Genomic DNA, 14,420 nt, shown 5'->3' with positions numbered 1-14,420 from the left:
TTTTGATTAGGTTGGTTCAATTAAGATCAAACCACCATTTGAATTTGAATCCCTGCACCATCTTAAATCCTGCGCCCATTTGAATTCATGAGAAGAAACTTCTCGTGAATTTTCTTCCACGCAAAGCTCTCTCACGCCCACTTTTGTGCACCATATGGATGGATAAAGCTGATTAGTTAACCATTCAAATTCAAAGCGTGTTTGAATTTGAATGGATAACTTATCTTTTTTGCCTTCAAGCTTATCCATCTTGTGCGTCACATAATTCACACGAGAAAGAGTTTCTCATGGAACCTTTCCACGCATAAAGAGTCCACGCCCTTCTCTTCTCACGCTACAAGTGGATAGGGATGAGTTGGTTTTCATTTGAATTCAAATTTGATTTGAATTCAAATGTGTAACCACTTGTCTTTATCCTCTCACTCGGATAAGACACGTTTTGAACTGTTTTAAAAGAGATAGGGAGTTGGAGCGTGCGTAAAAAAAATTCTGAAAAAGAAAGTGGGGCGTGAGGAAGCCTTGTGCGTGAGGTGAAGGTCCAAAACCTTTCGAGACAAAAAGAAAAAAAGAAAGAAAATTGGGCGCAGGGTTTTTGGTGTGCACCCTAAAGTTTCTACTTAGGGTTCGGGAAGTGAGATTGGTGTGCCACGAGTGTCGTGAGTCCACTAAATTTCAGAAAGAGATCCATCAGCCTCTCAATCAATCATGCAGACGATCTGGAGCATCCGAAGAGTCGGCACACATCGATCGAAGGAGTTCGATCAACATCAACCATCAAAAGGGTGAAATCACGAACTAGCATTCGTGAGGAGCCGATCAGACGGGAGCTTCGTGTGGACGATCCGCAGAGGCCAGACACTACTGTGGCTGCGACGTGACGATCAGAGCCCTCCGACGGTGATCAGTTTGCGGTGATCGACTACCCGCAAAAGGTGATGTGTTCTGAACACAGTACAGTAAAAAGTTTACTGTTTCAAATTTGAATTTCAAATTTAAATGCATGTGTTATATCATATTTAGATCCTAGTATAGGGTTAATTAGTATTAATTAATGAGATTAATTAATAATTCTGCTGTAAAATAGTAATTTTGAAAAAGTTTTAAAATTATCATTTTGCCCCTGCACTGAATTTTTGCTGCACATGAGTCATGAGCTCCTCCGCGATCTTCAATGCTTGTATTTCGATGCCCCCCACCACCCTGGCACCCTCTCTCCCCGACCCGATGCCTGCATCCCAGCCCCCTGCGAGCTCCTCTATGCTCCCTAGCGCTCGTATCCCGACCCTCCTCCTCCACCACTCCCTGGCGAGCTCCTCCTCCCTGGCACTGCGATCCCATCCCCCTGTTCTCCCCCCTTTCCCTTGCTCCCCCGTGAGGTCCTCCGCCCCGATGCTCGCACCCCGATCCCCGTGGCTTTCCTTACGGGCGCATGCACCCCATCCATCACCCCCCATTCCGATGCCTACACCCCACCCCTCCCTCCACACCCTTTCCCCATGACGCCCCCCACGGCCCACGGCCATCGTGCTCACATCCTCCTGCCCCCCCCACTCTCCGACGGGCTCCCTTTGCAGGGTTTTTCTTTTTTTTTTTTTTAGAATTTAGGTGGGTTGGCCCGTTTAACCCGCAGCCCATGGCGGGTTGGGTTGGATTGGGGTCTTTCCAACACGTCAATTAAACTGGCTAGCCCGCCCCACCCCATCTAAAGGTGGGTTAGAGTTGGTCGGGGCAGGTCGGGATGGGTCAGCCCGTCTTGACAGTTCTATCAGTAATATTTTTTGTACTAGGATGTCATAATTTTAACCTACAATATCATAATTTTGATCCATGGTTCATAATTCTGCATTCGAAGATCTTTTTTGTGTCAGGATGTCATAATTTTATCCTACAATATCATAATTTTGATCTATGATTTCATAATTCTACGTTCAGATATATTTCTTATGCCAAGATGTCATAATTTTAACACATAATATTATAATTTTAATACAGAATATTATAATTCTGCATTCGATGATATTTTCTGTGTCAAAATATCATAATTTTAATCTACAATATCATAATTTTGATTCAAGATTCATAATTCTGTGTTTGGAGATCTTTCTATGCTAAGATGCCATAATTTTAACCTACAATATCATAATTTTGATTCAGAATTCGTAATGTTCAACCAAACTTCAAAATAATAAGAACATTACATTTTGGAGGAAAATGATATTTTTGTTATATTTAGTTTGAAAAGTAGAATGTGACGTGTATTAAATATATTCAGTGATGGAATAATATACTATCTTTATTTTTTTAATACCTTTAAATATCCCATTACGTCATACCAGGAGAGCACTATGAGGATCAATCGAATAACGCAGTGCGCTCCACGTCAGATTTTTTATATTGCGAGCGATGTACAAAGAATTTCGCTAAAGCATGATGCCTGCCGCGTGGCAAAAAGCATAGATTAGGTCCGGCTGCGGCACCCCAGGTCTAAACCTCGATAGGAATCCACCCAAAAAGCTTTGGGCTTGAGCCCAAGCAGACTCATCTCCATCAAGATACTAGTTTTTAATCAATATTAGGCACTTGCCAACACAATATAATTTGAGATTAACAACCAGTCGCATGCAATGCATGTTCAAAAAAAAAAAACAAGGTTAATATGATTTGACACCAGCAACCAGACATATGCAATTTATATCTTGAAAAACATAGTTAGTTTTAAGAATTAATGGATAAGAGAAATAAAATGTATGGATATTGTTTTCGTTGATGTTTTAGTTTTCAATTTTTTTCAAAAAGGTTTAACATGTTGGAAATATGGCTGGAGATGGATACAGATTTTTTAGAAAAAAATAAAGTTAAAATAGTTTGGAATATCTAAGAAAGTCTAAAAAATACACAGAGTTGTGCATGGCTTGCCCATAACTTATTAACTGTATATTTCTGCAAATATTTATGAAGAAAAATGCTGATCATATACTTTAGAATCTAAATAGCATATTTCTTCCTTATTCGATAGCACACATATTTGAATGCCATAATATTGCGAAGTATAATTAACATCAATCTCCTCAAAAATCAATCTTCTTTTGCCCTTCAGGAGAGAAGGATTCACGTTCCTTCTCACACATCTGCAATTAGACCATCACTTTGAGATCTATACAGACGGATGAAAGATGGGCACGAAGAAAAATAGATTCTTCTTTAATGCAACCATGTTCCATCTTCTTTTGTAGATTTTCTGATATTGCTCCATGAATTAAGATTTTATAAGTCTATCGTCTAAATCTTAAATAAATTTAAATAATTTATATAAATTAATTATACAAAAGTCAAGATTTGATTTTATGATTTTGATAATATTGGCATTATTTGAAAATATTTGCTTTTTTTTTTTTTTAATTTTATGAGTTAAATTCCAAGATCCTTCCAACTCCGGCTCTTTCCGTAACGCGAAGTTGGGCTAATGCCCAAGATCATCCGGGACAACTGCCTTTCAGAAACCGAATCAAGAAACCCACCCATTCGGACTTCTGAATAGACGGAAGCAAGGAAGCTCTACTTCAACGTGGGACCCGCATCATAGCACTTACTCGTCAGGCTCTGGTTGGTCAATAAGTAGTACCGCGTTATAATGTGGAGGCATCGCTGGTGGAATCCTAATCAAATTCGAACCCTATCCTGGTCGTGAGTTCAACCGACGTGACGGCGGTTCGCAAGGCATAGCTTCCAAGCGGGGATCATTGACCTTCTTTGGCGATCCCGACCATTGGATCATATATTAAACGGACGTCTATGCACTTCGGACTTCCCCGTATCTACTAATGCACAGCTTTTGAAGTGATCATTGTGCGATCCGACGGTGGATTCGCAGAAGGAAGGTGAAACCCTTCTTTCGCGCGAATTCTACAACGCTATCCTTCCAAGCGACGCAAGACGGATAGAATAAACTTCGGAAGTAAACTAAAGACGGCAAATCCTCTTTTACCTAAATTCCTAGTACGACTAGGTCTAATTCTCTCCCCTAAGTGTCCAACTCTCTTCCTATATAATCTTGCATTGCTTCTGATTTGTTAAAATTTCCATCATGTCGAACGTGCCCACATCTCTTTGTGAGTCCTCTCTCACCCTTTTCCTGTTCGCAATATCGAGTTCTGATCCGTGGCCCTTCTCTTCAGTCCCGTAAGTCCTCTCTCCCAAGCTTCTAGTTTTCTTCTTGTTGTGTTCCTTGTTTCCTCTTCTGTTGATGAAGTCCGAAGACAAGGATCACCACCACCACCCCCACCACCGCCATAACCGGTTGTTTAACTTCCACCTCCACATGCGACACGAGAAGGGGGCTTCGTCACCCAAGGGGTTGATGGGAATAAGGGTGGGAATGGAAGGGGAGGAAGAGCAGCAGCGATTCATGGTGCCGGTGGAGTATTTGAAACATCCGCTCTTCGTGGGGCTTCTCAACGAGGCCGAGAGGGAGTATGGGTTTGACCAACCGGCGGCGATCACCATCCCGTGCCGTGTCGACTACTTCCGCTACGTCCTGAGCATCATCGACCGTGATAGTAGTGCCGGTCAAACCCATCATCGCCAACACCACCGCTTGGCCCATTGCGCTGGTTGTTTTAGGGCGTGATGGCAAAACATAGAACAAAAGATCAGTTATTATTATTATTATTATTATTGGTTTGAAAATTGAGGATGGTTCTGATGACCATATGCTATGAATACTTGGTGAATGATGTGTTATTTTTTTTATTTTCTCTTTTTCTTTTATTTTCCTTCTTCTTTTGTGATCTATCCAACCCCGGAGGTGAAAGTTTGGGCAGACTTTTTTTTTTTTTTTTGTGAAATTAATTGGCATCGTAAATTCAAGATATTGAAATCTCGGCCCACATGGTGAATAAATTTTTCTTATAACATATTTAACATATCTTAAATTCAAGATATTGAAATCTCGGCCCACCATCCAATTTACCCATAATTAACACACACATATGTATAAGTTCTAGCTCGAGGGCCTAAGTAGTGGCTGATTTATCTTATGTTTGGTTAGGAACATAAGAGAAAAGATGGATGAAATTGGAAGGATGGATGATTTCATTCATTGTTTGGTTCAAAAATTTTGAGAGAATAGATGAAAAAGATGAATGAATTTACGAGAATAAATTATTCTAATGACAAAATTATCCCATAAAAATATTTTAATAAATCCTAATAACATTCACCTCAAATATACCATTTCTCTTCTCTTTAGGATCCTACCATTTCCTTCTCTTTAGCATCCTGTCACTGCTTAGTTTTTATTTTTTTTATCTAATATTATTTTTTATTATTTATCTGTATGGTGATAGTTGGTGGATTTTTTTTTTTTTTGTTTTGGATTTTTATGGATTATAATAAAACAACGTAGTGCAAACAGAGGATATGCGTTGGGTGGTGGGGGCGCATGGATGATGCAAAACAGAGAATGGGAGGACGGGCGCGGGGCAGAGAAGACGGTTTTCTATGGACTCAAAACAGAATGGGTGGTTTTCTTAAACAGAAAAAAATGTGGGTTGGGAGCGCCGTGTTTAGTTATCTATTCATACAAAAATATAATTAAATATTTAAATTAAATAATATATTAATTAGTTATTTATGTAATTATTTTTTATAATTAATTTATAAAATTATTTATTGAAAAAATAAATTAAAATTAAATATCTATATTTTTTATATAATTATAAATTATATAAATTTAAATATATATATTATCGTATTTTTTTAGTATAAATAAGTATTATAAATGAATAATAATAATACTTTCTTATCAAAGGATAGTTTAACAAAAACATCACCTATCCTCTCTTCTATTCCTTTTATATCAATAGAGGAAATCATTCATCCATCTTTCTATATTTATCGAACAAATAAGAGGATGAAATGGATCCTCCATCTTCCTCTCTCCCATCCATCCATTCTTTCTCATACGTCATTCCTTCAATCCATCCTCCGTATCAAATAGAAGATTAAAACGATTGCAGATCAATTAATAAAGCTTCTAAATGTTGCATTATATATATATATATAAAGTTTTAGTTTGAGGGTCTAAATAGTGATTGATTTAGAGATGGTTGTAGATCAATAAACCTATGGCAAGTATTATTAAAGTTAGGCCCGATGTGCACCATAGTCCATATCAGTCATGAGAGCTCCTTGTTGGAAGAAGTTGTGGAGGATATGATAAATTGAGTAGAACCAAGTTATAAATGGACCTCTCTCTTTTCAATTACGAGCCAAACATGACCATTTTTTTTTATTATTTTTTTATTTTTATTGCGTGTGTGAGTGTGGAGGGGGGGGGGGGGGGGTTGGGGGTGAGTGTGGAGGGGGGGGGGGTGGGGTGTGTGCATTATGAGGTTGAGTGGGAGAGAGGTCACGGTCTATATCTACTGATAAAAGATGTGCCATATGGTTATTAGTTTAGATTGGTCCTTCTCTTAATAGCTCAAGCTTTGAAACTATTAGTCCGTGACACATTTTGTCCAAATAAAATACGTAAGGCACATGGACCGTATCCATTACTTGCCAAATTGTTGAAATCTAAAATAGACTTTAGTCTCATTGGGTCAAGTGGTGGGACTTCAAATTGGATAGTTATTACACAATATTTTGGTTTCTTTGATGAGAAACTAATATGTAAAAACATTTAATTAAAATTTGATTTATCCCTTCTTTCCAATTTGACCCAACCCAAACTTCATCTAGCTTGTAAGTACATAATATTTTTGCATTGCAATAAATCTTACATATTTATACTACCATTTCCATCAAAACAACTGTTTTATTTTGTTACAATCCATCAAGCTGTCATCGTTGCGATCGAATCATGATTGTCCACTAATTGCTTAATTATTACATAAATATGGAGAAGGCCAATGCCATTCTTCAAAATTGTAAACAAAATATGATTATACATGTATTGTAAAAGATTTTGTTATGCATCTATGAATATGAATATAAAAATTGTTGATATCAATAAAAATATAAAAATGTGAAAATTGTAAACAGACCCTAAGTATTGATATCACCTTGAAAAATGGGGAGGGGGATCCATCATTCATCCTCTTGTTTTACTACCCTGCCTTTTATCCAACCTTGGGGATCATACACACTTTGGCATTCTCATAATCTCTATTATGTCCAGTGTTTACATCGAGCCAATATTCGCAGCAATCACATCTGAGCCCTTCATAATATTTTACTGACATGCTTTTGGGCTTGTTCGGCGCCATTATTATCTTTTTGTTTTTATTTCTCTTCAACTTAGTAAAATACCATGTGGAAAAATTGATACCAAACTTATGCTATTCCTTATCAAAAAAAAACTTATACTGTTCCAACTTCTGCAATTTGCTTGTTTCTAAAAGTAAAAAGATTCTTTGCTTCCAAAACGTTGAAAATTTTCAGAACATAATTTGGAAAAATATCAAGATTTCATCATTAGGGGCTGGTCCACATAATTTCCTTCTAGTCTTCTGAAAACAAAAACAGAAAATGAAAGCAACAACAAAGGGGCCTTAGTGTTTCATGACTCTGAAAATTTTATCCAGCAAATGACATTCCAGGCCAATCCAAAATATTTGCATGAGGTACGTCATGTTGATGCAAGGGAAGCCATTGTTGATGCAATGGCTTTTGGAACCTATATAACTTGTCTCGAGCTGCAATGACATTGTAGCATGAGGAAGATGGACATATGATGACAAACTAGAGTGGAATCTAATAGGTTGCATGAACCAAACTCCTGTTTCAGAGGAGACTATTGGATATGCTCAAAGCTGCAAGTTTTGCCCATCCACCTCCTGATGCGTTCAAATCATGTCTCAGCTGTTTCAGAACCTCTCCATTCCATACTCTGAAACAATTGCTGCAACATATATGCGACAGGGAGTTTGAATGTACTTTTAAGCTCACCAATTCAATAAAGCCTAAGCCTCAAATCCCAATGCTCCATCTCTGTTCTCTCGTTCACTAGCAGGAAATCTGATAAAAGGGGGAAAGCCGTTTGACATGGTTAAGAGGGACCAAGAGGATCTAAGTTATGGAGTCCATGAGTGTGTCATAAAGAGATATGGAGTATGCATGTGTTTATATTTGCATGCATGTGTCTTTTCTCACATGCTGCATAGCATTCATCTCTGTCGGAGATACAACAACCTGTTCCCCATTAACGCAAAGATTGCACCCTTAGATATCTGATCAGGGAAAAAAATAGTTGCACATTTTTACATCAGAAGCAGCAAATATGAATGCTGGCAAGAATAGAAACATTAAACAAATTTATTTTTTAATTAATTTTGATTTAATTTGCTGTATAAATGTTCTATTTTCTATTCATCAGAATAAATAAGAGTGGCAATTTATAATTCATCCCGTCACTCGGTCTCCTAAATAATAGGTTTAGATTTGACATAAACAGATTTTGGTCATTAATAATGAATCCATTTAGACTTGTTTATTAAATGAGTTGAGTTTAGATTTAGATATTTGACCTATTTAATCTGATTAATAATGAGTATGATTATAATTTGATTCATTTAATTTATTTAAAATTTATTTAATATATTTTTGATTTATTTAATTTGATCTATTTAATTTAATTTTATTTATTTAATAAATAAATTATATTAATCAGATCAAATTAATTATTTAATAAACACGTCAAATTAGATATAAATTTATGGTCCATTTGATATAATTTGGATTGATAAATATCCGATTCAATTCATATTTGATTTGATCTAATCGGCTGCCATCTTAAACAAGATTTAGGAACATCGAAGGCTTCACAACTTTTTTTTTTTTTTCCTTTCTTTTAAAAGCAAATTCCATTTTTCCATCTTAGTCGCAATAATTGGAGATATCGTTTTATCCCAATTTTGGCTATTAACCGAGATGGCCGAGGTGCTCTGTTTCAACTCCATCAGGTGGCCCACGTGAGTCATCCCAGGCTTTCGAGAACGAGGGGGGTACGATGCACTTGGGCTTCCCGAAGGACAGAAAAAAAAAACGCTTCATCCCTGATGCTGACACGTGTCCTATCATGAAATATAGATGGGACCCGCAGCCCTCTTCCAATTGCCAGCTCCTTTACCGTCCATGTATCATTCTTTGGTTGGTCAGGTAGCGGTATCGCGTCGCAAGGACGTGGCCGTTGGATAAAGCCACCAGCACAGGCTGAAATGAATCCTAATCAAATCACAATTGGATCCCCAGTTGTGAACGCAAACCATATGGCGGTTTTGGAGGGCCGCGATGAATTACGGATTTTAAACGCTATGAAATCCAAGGCGGCAAAGTCTATCTCCTACCCAAGTAAGTACGTCTACATCATTATTTCTTTTGTTTCCTTCTTCCACCCCTTCGCTCTACCCATACATAACCAAATAACCATCTCTCCTCGTCCCCATAAATCTGTCATCTCTGGCTCTCTCTAACATGTCGACCGTGCTGGAGTCTCCCTGCCACTCTTCTCTCACCCTTTTCCTCCTCACCTTCTCGAGCTCCTATCCGTGGGCCTTCTCTTTCTAGCCCGCAAAGTTCCTCTCTCTCTCTCTCTCTAATTCTCTTCTTATTCTGTTCTTTGTTTCTTATTTCGTCGATGAGGCCTGTAGACAAGCATCACCACCTCGATAGGCCATACAACTTCTACTCTCATGCTCGAGATGAGGAGGGGGATCCGCTGAAGCCGCCACCAAAAGGGTGGATGGGCATAAGGGTGGGGATGGAAGGGGAGGAGGAGAAGCAACGATTCGTGGTGCCGGTGGAGTACTTGAAGCATCCGCTCTTCGTGGGGCTTCTCAAGGAGGCGGAGAGGGAGTACGGATTCGACCACCCAGGGGCCATCACCATCCCCTGCCACGTCGAACGCTTCCAATATGTCCGAGGCATCATCGACCTTGATTTTAGTGTTGCTGTTCAAGCCCATCGCCAACATTACCACCGCAACCACCATCGCCTGGCCCACTTCGCTAGGTGCTTCAGGGCTTGATGGCAAGAATTGTGGAAAGTTCACAGGGTTTATATGTTTTTACTTTTGTTTTCGAAATTGATAGAGATATGATGATGATATTTTATAATAGGCAGTTAACAGTAAAATTCTCTATTTTTTTTTTTTTCCTTTGAGTATAGATACCATTCAGTCAGCTACACTATTAGTTTTCGTATAGATATGAAAAATCTCAATAAAATATAATATATTAATTACCGGTAATTCTGCAGAAGGGGATGGAAATTGATTTTATGAGGTGGTGGATTTGCTCTTTCTTCGTAAAACGATACTTAGGGTAGTCATGTTATCTTTGGATAGGGAACAGTTAGAATCTTTGATTCAGCATGGAGAAAGTCGTGGAAATTTGATAACGTTCAAGATTTTTTGATATTTCCTTTCTTTTACGAGAAGGGAGGCAGGGCAATCATGAATTGCATATAATGATGAGTTACAAAATAATAATTATGCTGTTTTTGCTTTGACCAAGCATTTTAATATTTTTTTTTAAAAAATTATGGATGTCATTTATTATGGATGTCATTATGTATGCGGACTACTTTTTTGGGTGCGGAGGATCTGAATTCGGAAAATAGGAGCGGCTTCCAATATTAACAGAACTTTACTTTCATTTGAGTATTTTGACTTATCTACCGATTATCTAATCCCTAATCCTTCAAAACTGCATGGCTAGAGTACATATGATAGAAGAGTGAAAATATATAACATAAAAAATATTTATAACACTATTTTATTTAAAGTAAAATAGTAAAGCTTTGATTATATATGGATATGATATAGTAGTAGTACAATATATAATTATATATTATCGTTACAATATTAGATGATGAAAGATTGTCATGGTCACTACAAAGAATTCATGGCATTGTTTGGATCATCACAATTTCATACCATGTATGTAGATATTTTATAATAAAAACTTGTATATCATACAATATCATGCATTGCGGCCAACTCTCCGTCGTCTGTTGCCGGTAATGAGTACCTGCAAAATAGCATCCACACAAATCGGATTGATGTCCGATGGAGATCTTCCGATATTTAAGTTAGAGAGGAAAGTTGGTGAATAGTAGTATTTTGGATATTCAGAGTAGCAGAGCTATGACCAAAAATCGCCCCGTGCTATTCACTTACCCCCCCTTTTTATAGATGAGATTATTGTAACCGTCGGACGTGATCTCATATTTTATGGTGCTAAATTATCGGACCATAATCATGTAGTGGGTCATTAGTTTTCATTAATTGCATCGTGATATGCTGCAAGTAACTGTTCGTGACGGTTATGACGTGTTGAGTGGATCAGTCGATCATACATCGACAGTAGATGTGGCAGTCAGCTGATAGTTCTGTTGCACCGACAGCTCAAGTTGTTTGATATTTATCAGCACCAGTCGATCACTAGTCGGTAATTGACCATAAGTCGATGAAGCTTGTTCAATTGGTTGATAAAGAATCGGTACTATCTGTTCAGTCGATGCCTAATCAGATTCGTATGTTCAGTCGGTCGACTATTGTCGAGTCAAAATCGAAAGTCGATTGACTAGAGTCGGAGTTTAGTCGGTTGTTGTAAAGTCGGAGTCGTCCGTCGTAGAGTTGGAGTCATCTGCTGTAGAGTCGGAGTCAGGGATCGATTGATTTGAATCGGGGTTCGATTGACTTACCCAACAGTTGCCCCCCACTTTCAAGTCCAGGTGAGCGACGTGTATATTATTACATGATTTATCATGTTGGACGAAGGGAGTTATTTCTTATCATATCGAGCTCCGATTCTACAGCTACTTTCTCAGGGATACAGGCGATCGACTGCTTTATCATTTTGGCAAGCACAGAGTCGTCTTTAAATTGCCATATTGACAGAACGATTCGATATCAGTCGTCAGTGTCAGACGTTGTTTCGAGAAGTCGATTTGACGTTGGATGATATGATTCTGACAAGTAGATTTTTGCCACGTGTTCGAATATTATTGGGTCATGGTCGTTTACGCGGATGAGGGTGAGTGGCTTAATCTAGTGCAAGTGCATCGAACCGTCGAATCGATGGTTGGTTTAGATGTTGCCATGTGTCTGCTTCTGACACGATCTTGATTCGGTTGCTTCAATCCTGGCTATTGAGCAATCCTCTATATATAGGGCTGCTCTCAACCAAACTTCTACTTTTCATTTTATCTTTTTTGATGTTGGGACTGTGCCAGGAGATCATCCTAGTGTCTGAGGACTGTTCTTTCATCTTTTTCAGGTGTTGCTGTCTTTTCTTGAGTTCTTCTTCTAGTTTTCATTTTCTTGATGGCTAGGACTTTTTCTTCTCAGGATGGTCGGTCGGAGAGTCTGGTGGACAAATTTCAGTCGGATCTAGAGGCAGAGGCTTCTTCACTTTCGGAGTCGAATGTCGAGCGACGATATTCGTCAGCATACTGTCAAGAAAAGGAGAGCATCCGAAACTAAACTTTTTCGATCAAAGAAGAATTGAGCAGCTACTTCATCTGCGCCAAGGGAATCCGACTTATCATCAGCATCAGTTCCTAAGCCAAGGATGCTAATGACAGTGGATGAAAATTTGAAGCCCCTCTGTTCTCGTACGAGTGGATCGGGCTATTGGCCAGGTGAGACCCTCTCTATTCCTGTACGAGTGGATCAGGCTGTTGATGTGGTTGGCCAGATAAGGAGGTCAGAAAGTCATATACAGATCTTGACTTGAGTAGTATCATCCCTTCAAGGTTGGTAGACGGGGTCACTAAAGAAGAAGCTATGTTGACTCAAGATGGAATATCGACCGTGCTTCATCGGTGTATTTTGCTTTCCTTATTTTTTGTAATCAAATCTGTAATCTGACTTTGGTCCAACTTTATAATTTCTTTTTGACAATGAATAGAAAATTTTTTCTTCCAAGTCCAAATGTTTGTCTTGCTTGTGTGCAATGTTGAATTTGCCATGTAGAGCGGCTATCGAACATTGATCGGTGGTTCAAGTGTTCAGTAAAACTTGTAGAATCATCCATTAATTGTAGCGTTGATATACTTGATTAGAGTTAGGATAACAATGGTAAGTCGAATATCCCGTATCCGATGCTTGATCAGATTTGTACATCTGATTATCTGATAATCGATGGTAAACCAAATATCCTTCGACTGACCATGGCCAAGTCGGTATAGTTTCAATCTGACTTTGATCGTATTGGCATAGCATTCTGCTTAGTTAGGACTAAGTCGGCATAATCAACTTTTACAATGGAAAGTCGAAATATGTTTGGCATCGAGGCATAGTCGATAGTTTGGCTTTTTCAGTAAAAGCCGAAATATAGTCGGTAGTCGATATCTTGATTTTTACTGTGAAAGCCCAAATATAGTCGATATTGAGATAAAGTCGATCCTCTGACTTTTACAGTGAAAGCCAAAATATTTTCTATACTAAGATGAAGTCGATCTTCTGGCTTTTATAATGAAAGCTGAAATATGTTCTGTACTAAGATGAAGTCGATCCTCTGACTTTTATAATGAAAGCCGTGATACGGCCTGTACACCAATTTTTACAGTAAAAATTGGGATATAATCGATTGACCGTCCGTTTATCGATTCATTATGACTCCGCAATTGATTGAAATTTGTGATTTTGGAATTCAATATTGCATAGTCGAGTAGAATAAAATATCCGCTGTGATTTTATTAGCTAATTATCGAAACAATAATAGCTTCATCATGAGGAGTTTAAATTTTTCGAACATCTTCTTCCAAAAAATTTATTAGATTGTTAAGTCGTCGTCATTTTGCCGACTCTTCTTCGGAAGTTGCTCTCCAGTTCGGTCATCCGGAGATCATGTTGATCACCCCTACAGTCGGTTGATTATTTATAGCTTCTCTAGTTTGCGACTGAGGTCGTCAATCCGCAAGTGGTTAAATCGACGGATCTCTCCAGAACTTTTCGAGATAGCCTCATCGAATCAGGACCTCTATCTCATCCCTGAGTTGAATGCATTGTTCGGTATCGTGATCGTGATCACGATGAAACTGACAATACTTCTTTCGATCGTGGCTCCTCGACGGTGCCTTCATCGATAGAGGGTGTCGCAAATATTCTGCTCCTTCGATTTTCATGAGGATCTGCGCATAGGGAGCAGAAAGGAGAGTATAGGAGTCATACCTGCCATAAGTCGGCCTTGGACTCCATCGTCAAGGTGAAGCTCGCTTGTTAGAAGGTGACCAATTTGATTCGGTCAGAACTCCATCCTTCTTTTGTTTTTTCTTCTTCTGACCTTTGCCTTCTGTTTGGCGACGGTCAGAAGCTCCTTCGTCTGCACGCATATACTTGTATGCACGCTCTAAAATTTAGCATAAGTCTGAGAGAGAGTTTTATCCAGAAAATATGTAAGTCGTGATCCCTC

The 14,420-nt window shown here is 38.5% G+C and overlaps 2 protein-coding genes across 2 annotated transcripts; both read left to right on the top strand.

The window, feature by feature from the left end:
* The first annotated feature begins 4,091 nt into the window (after nt 1-4,091).
* Nucleotides 4,092-4,873, top strand: LOC140857737 (auxin-responsive protein SAUR32-like). The gene has a single exon (XM_073256939.1). The coding sequence runs from the start codon at nt 4,244-4,246 to the stop codon at nt 4,625-4,627; it is 384 nt and encodes a 127-aa protein (XP_073113040.1). The 5' UTR covers nt 4,092-4,243; the 3' UTR covers nt 4,628-4,873.
* A 4,492-nt stretch (nt 4,874-9,365) lies between these two features.
* LOC105044744 (auxin-responsive protein SAUR32-like) lies at nt 9,366-10,149 on the top strand. Its single transcript, XM_010922740.4, has one exon. It carries the CDS (start codon nt 9,638-9,640, stop codon nt 10,025-10,027), a length of 390 nt encoding a protein of 129 aa, XP_010921042.2. The 5' UTR covers nt 9,366-9,637; the 3' UTR covers nt 10,028-10,149.
* Nucleotides 10,150-14,420: the final 4,271 nt, after the last annotated feature.

Source organism: Elaeis guineensis, chromosome 5 (genome assembly GCF_000442705.2).
Source record: "Elaeis guineensis isolate ETL-2024a chromosome 5, EG11, whole genome shotgun sequence".
In the NCBI taxonomy this organism is placed as follows: Eukaryota; Viridiplantae; Streptophyta; class Magnoliopsida; order Arecales; family Arecaceae; genus Elaeis; species Elaeis guineensis.
Note: the sequence above shows the minus strand (reverse complement) of the source record. Positions and strands in the feature narration are given on the sequence as shown.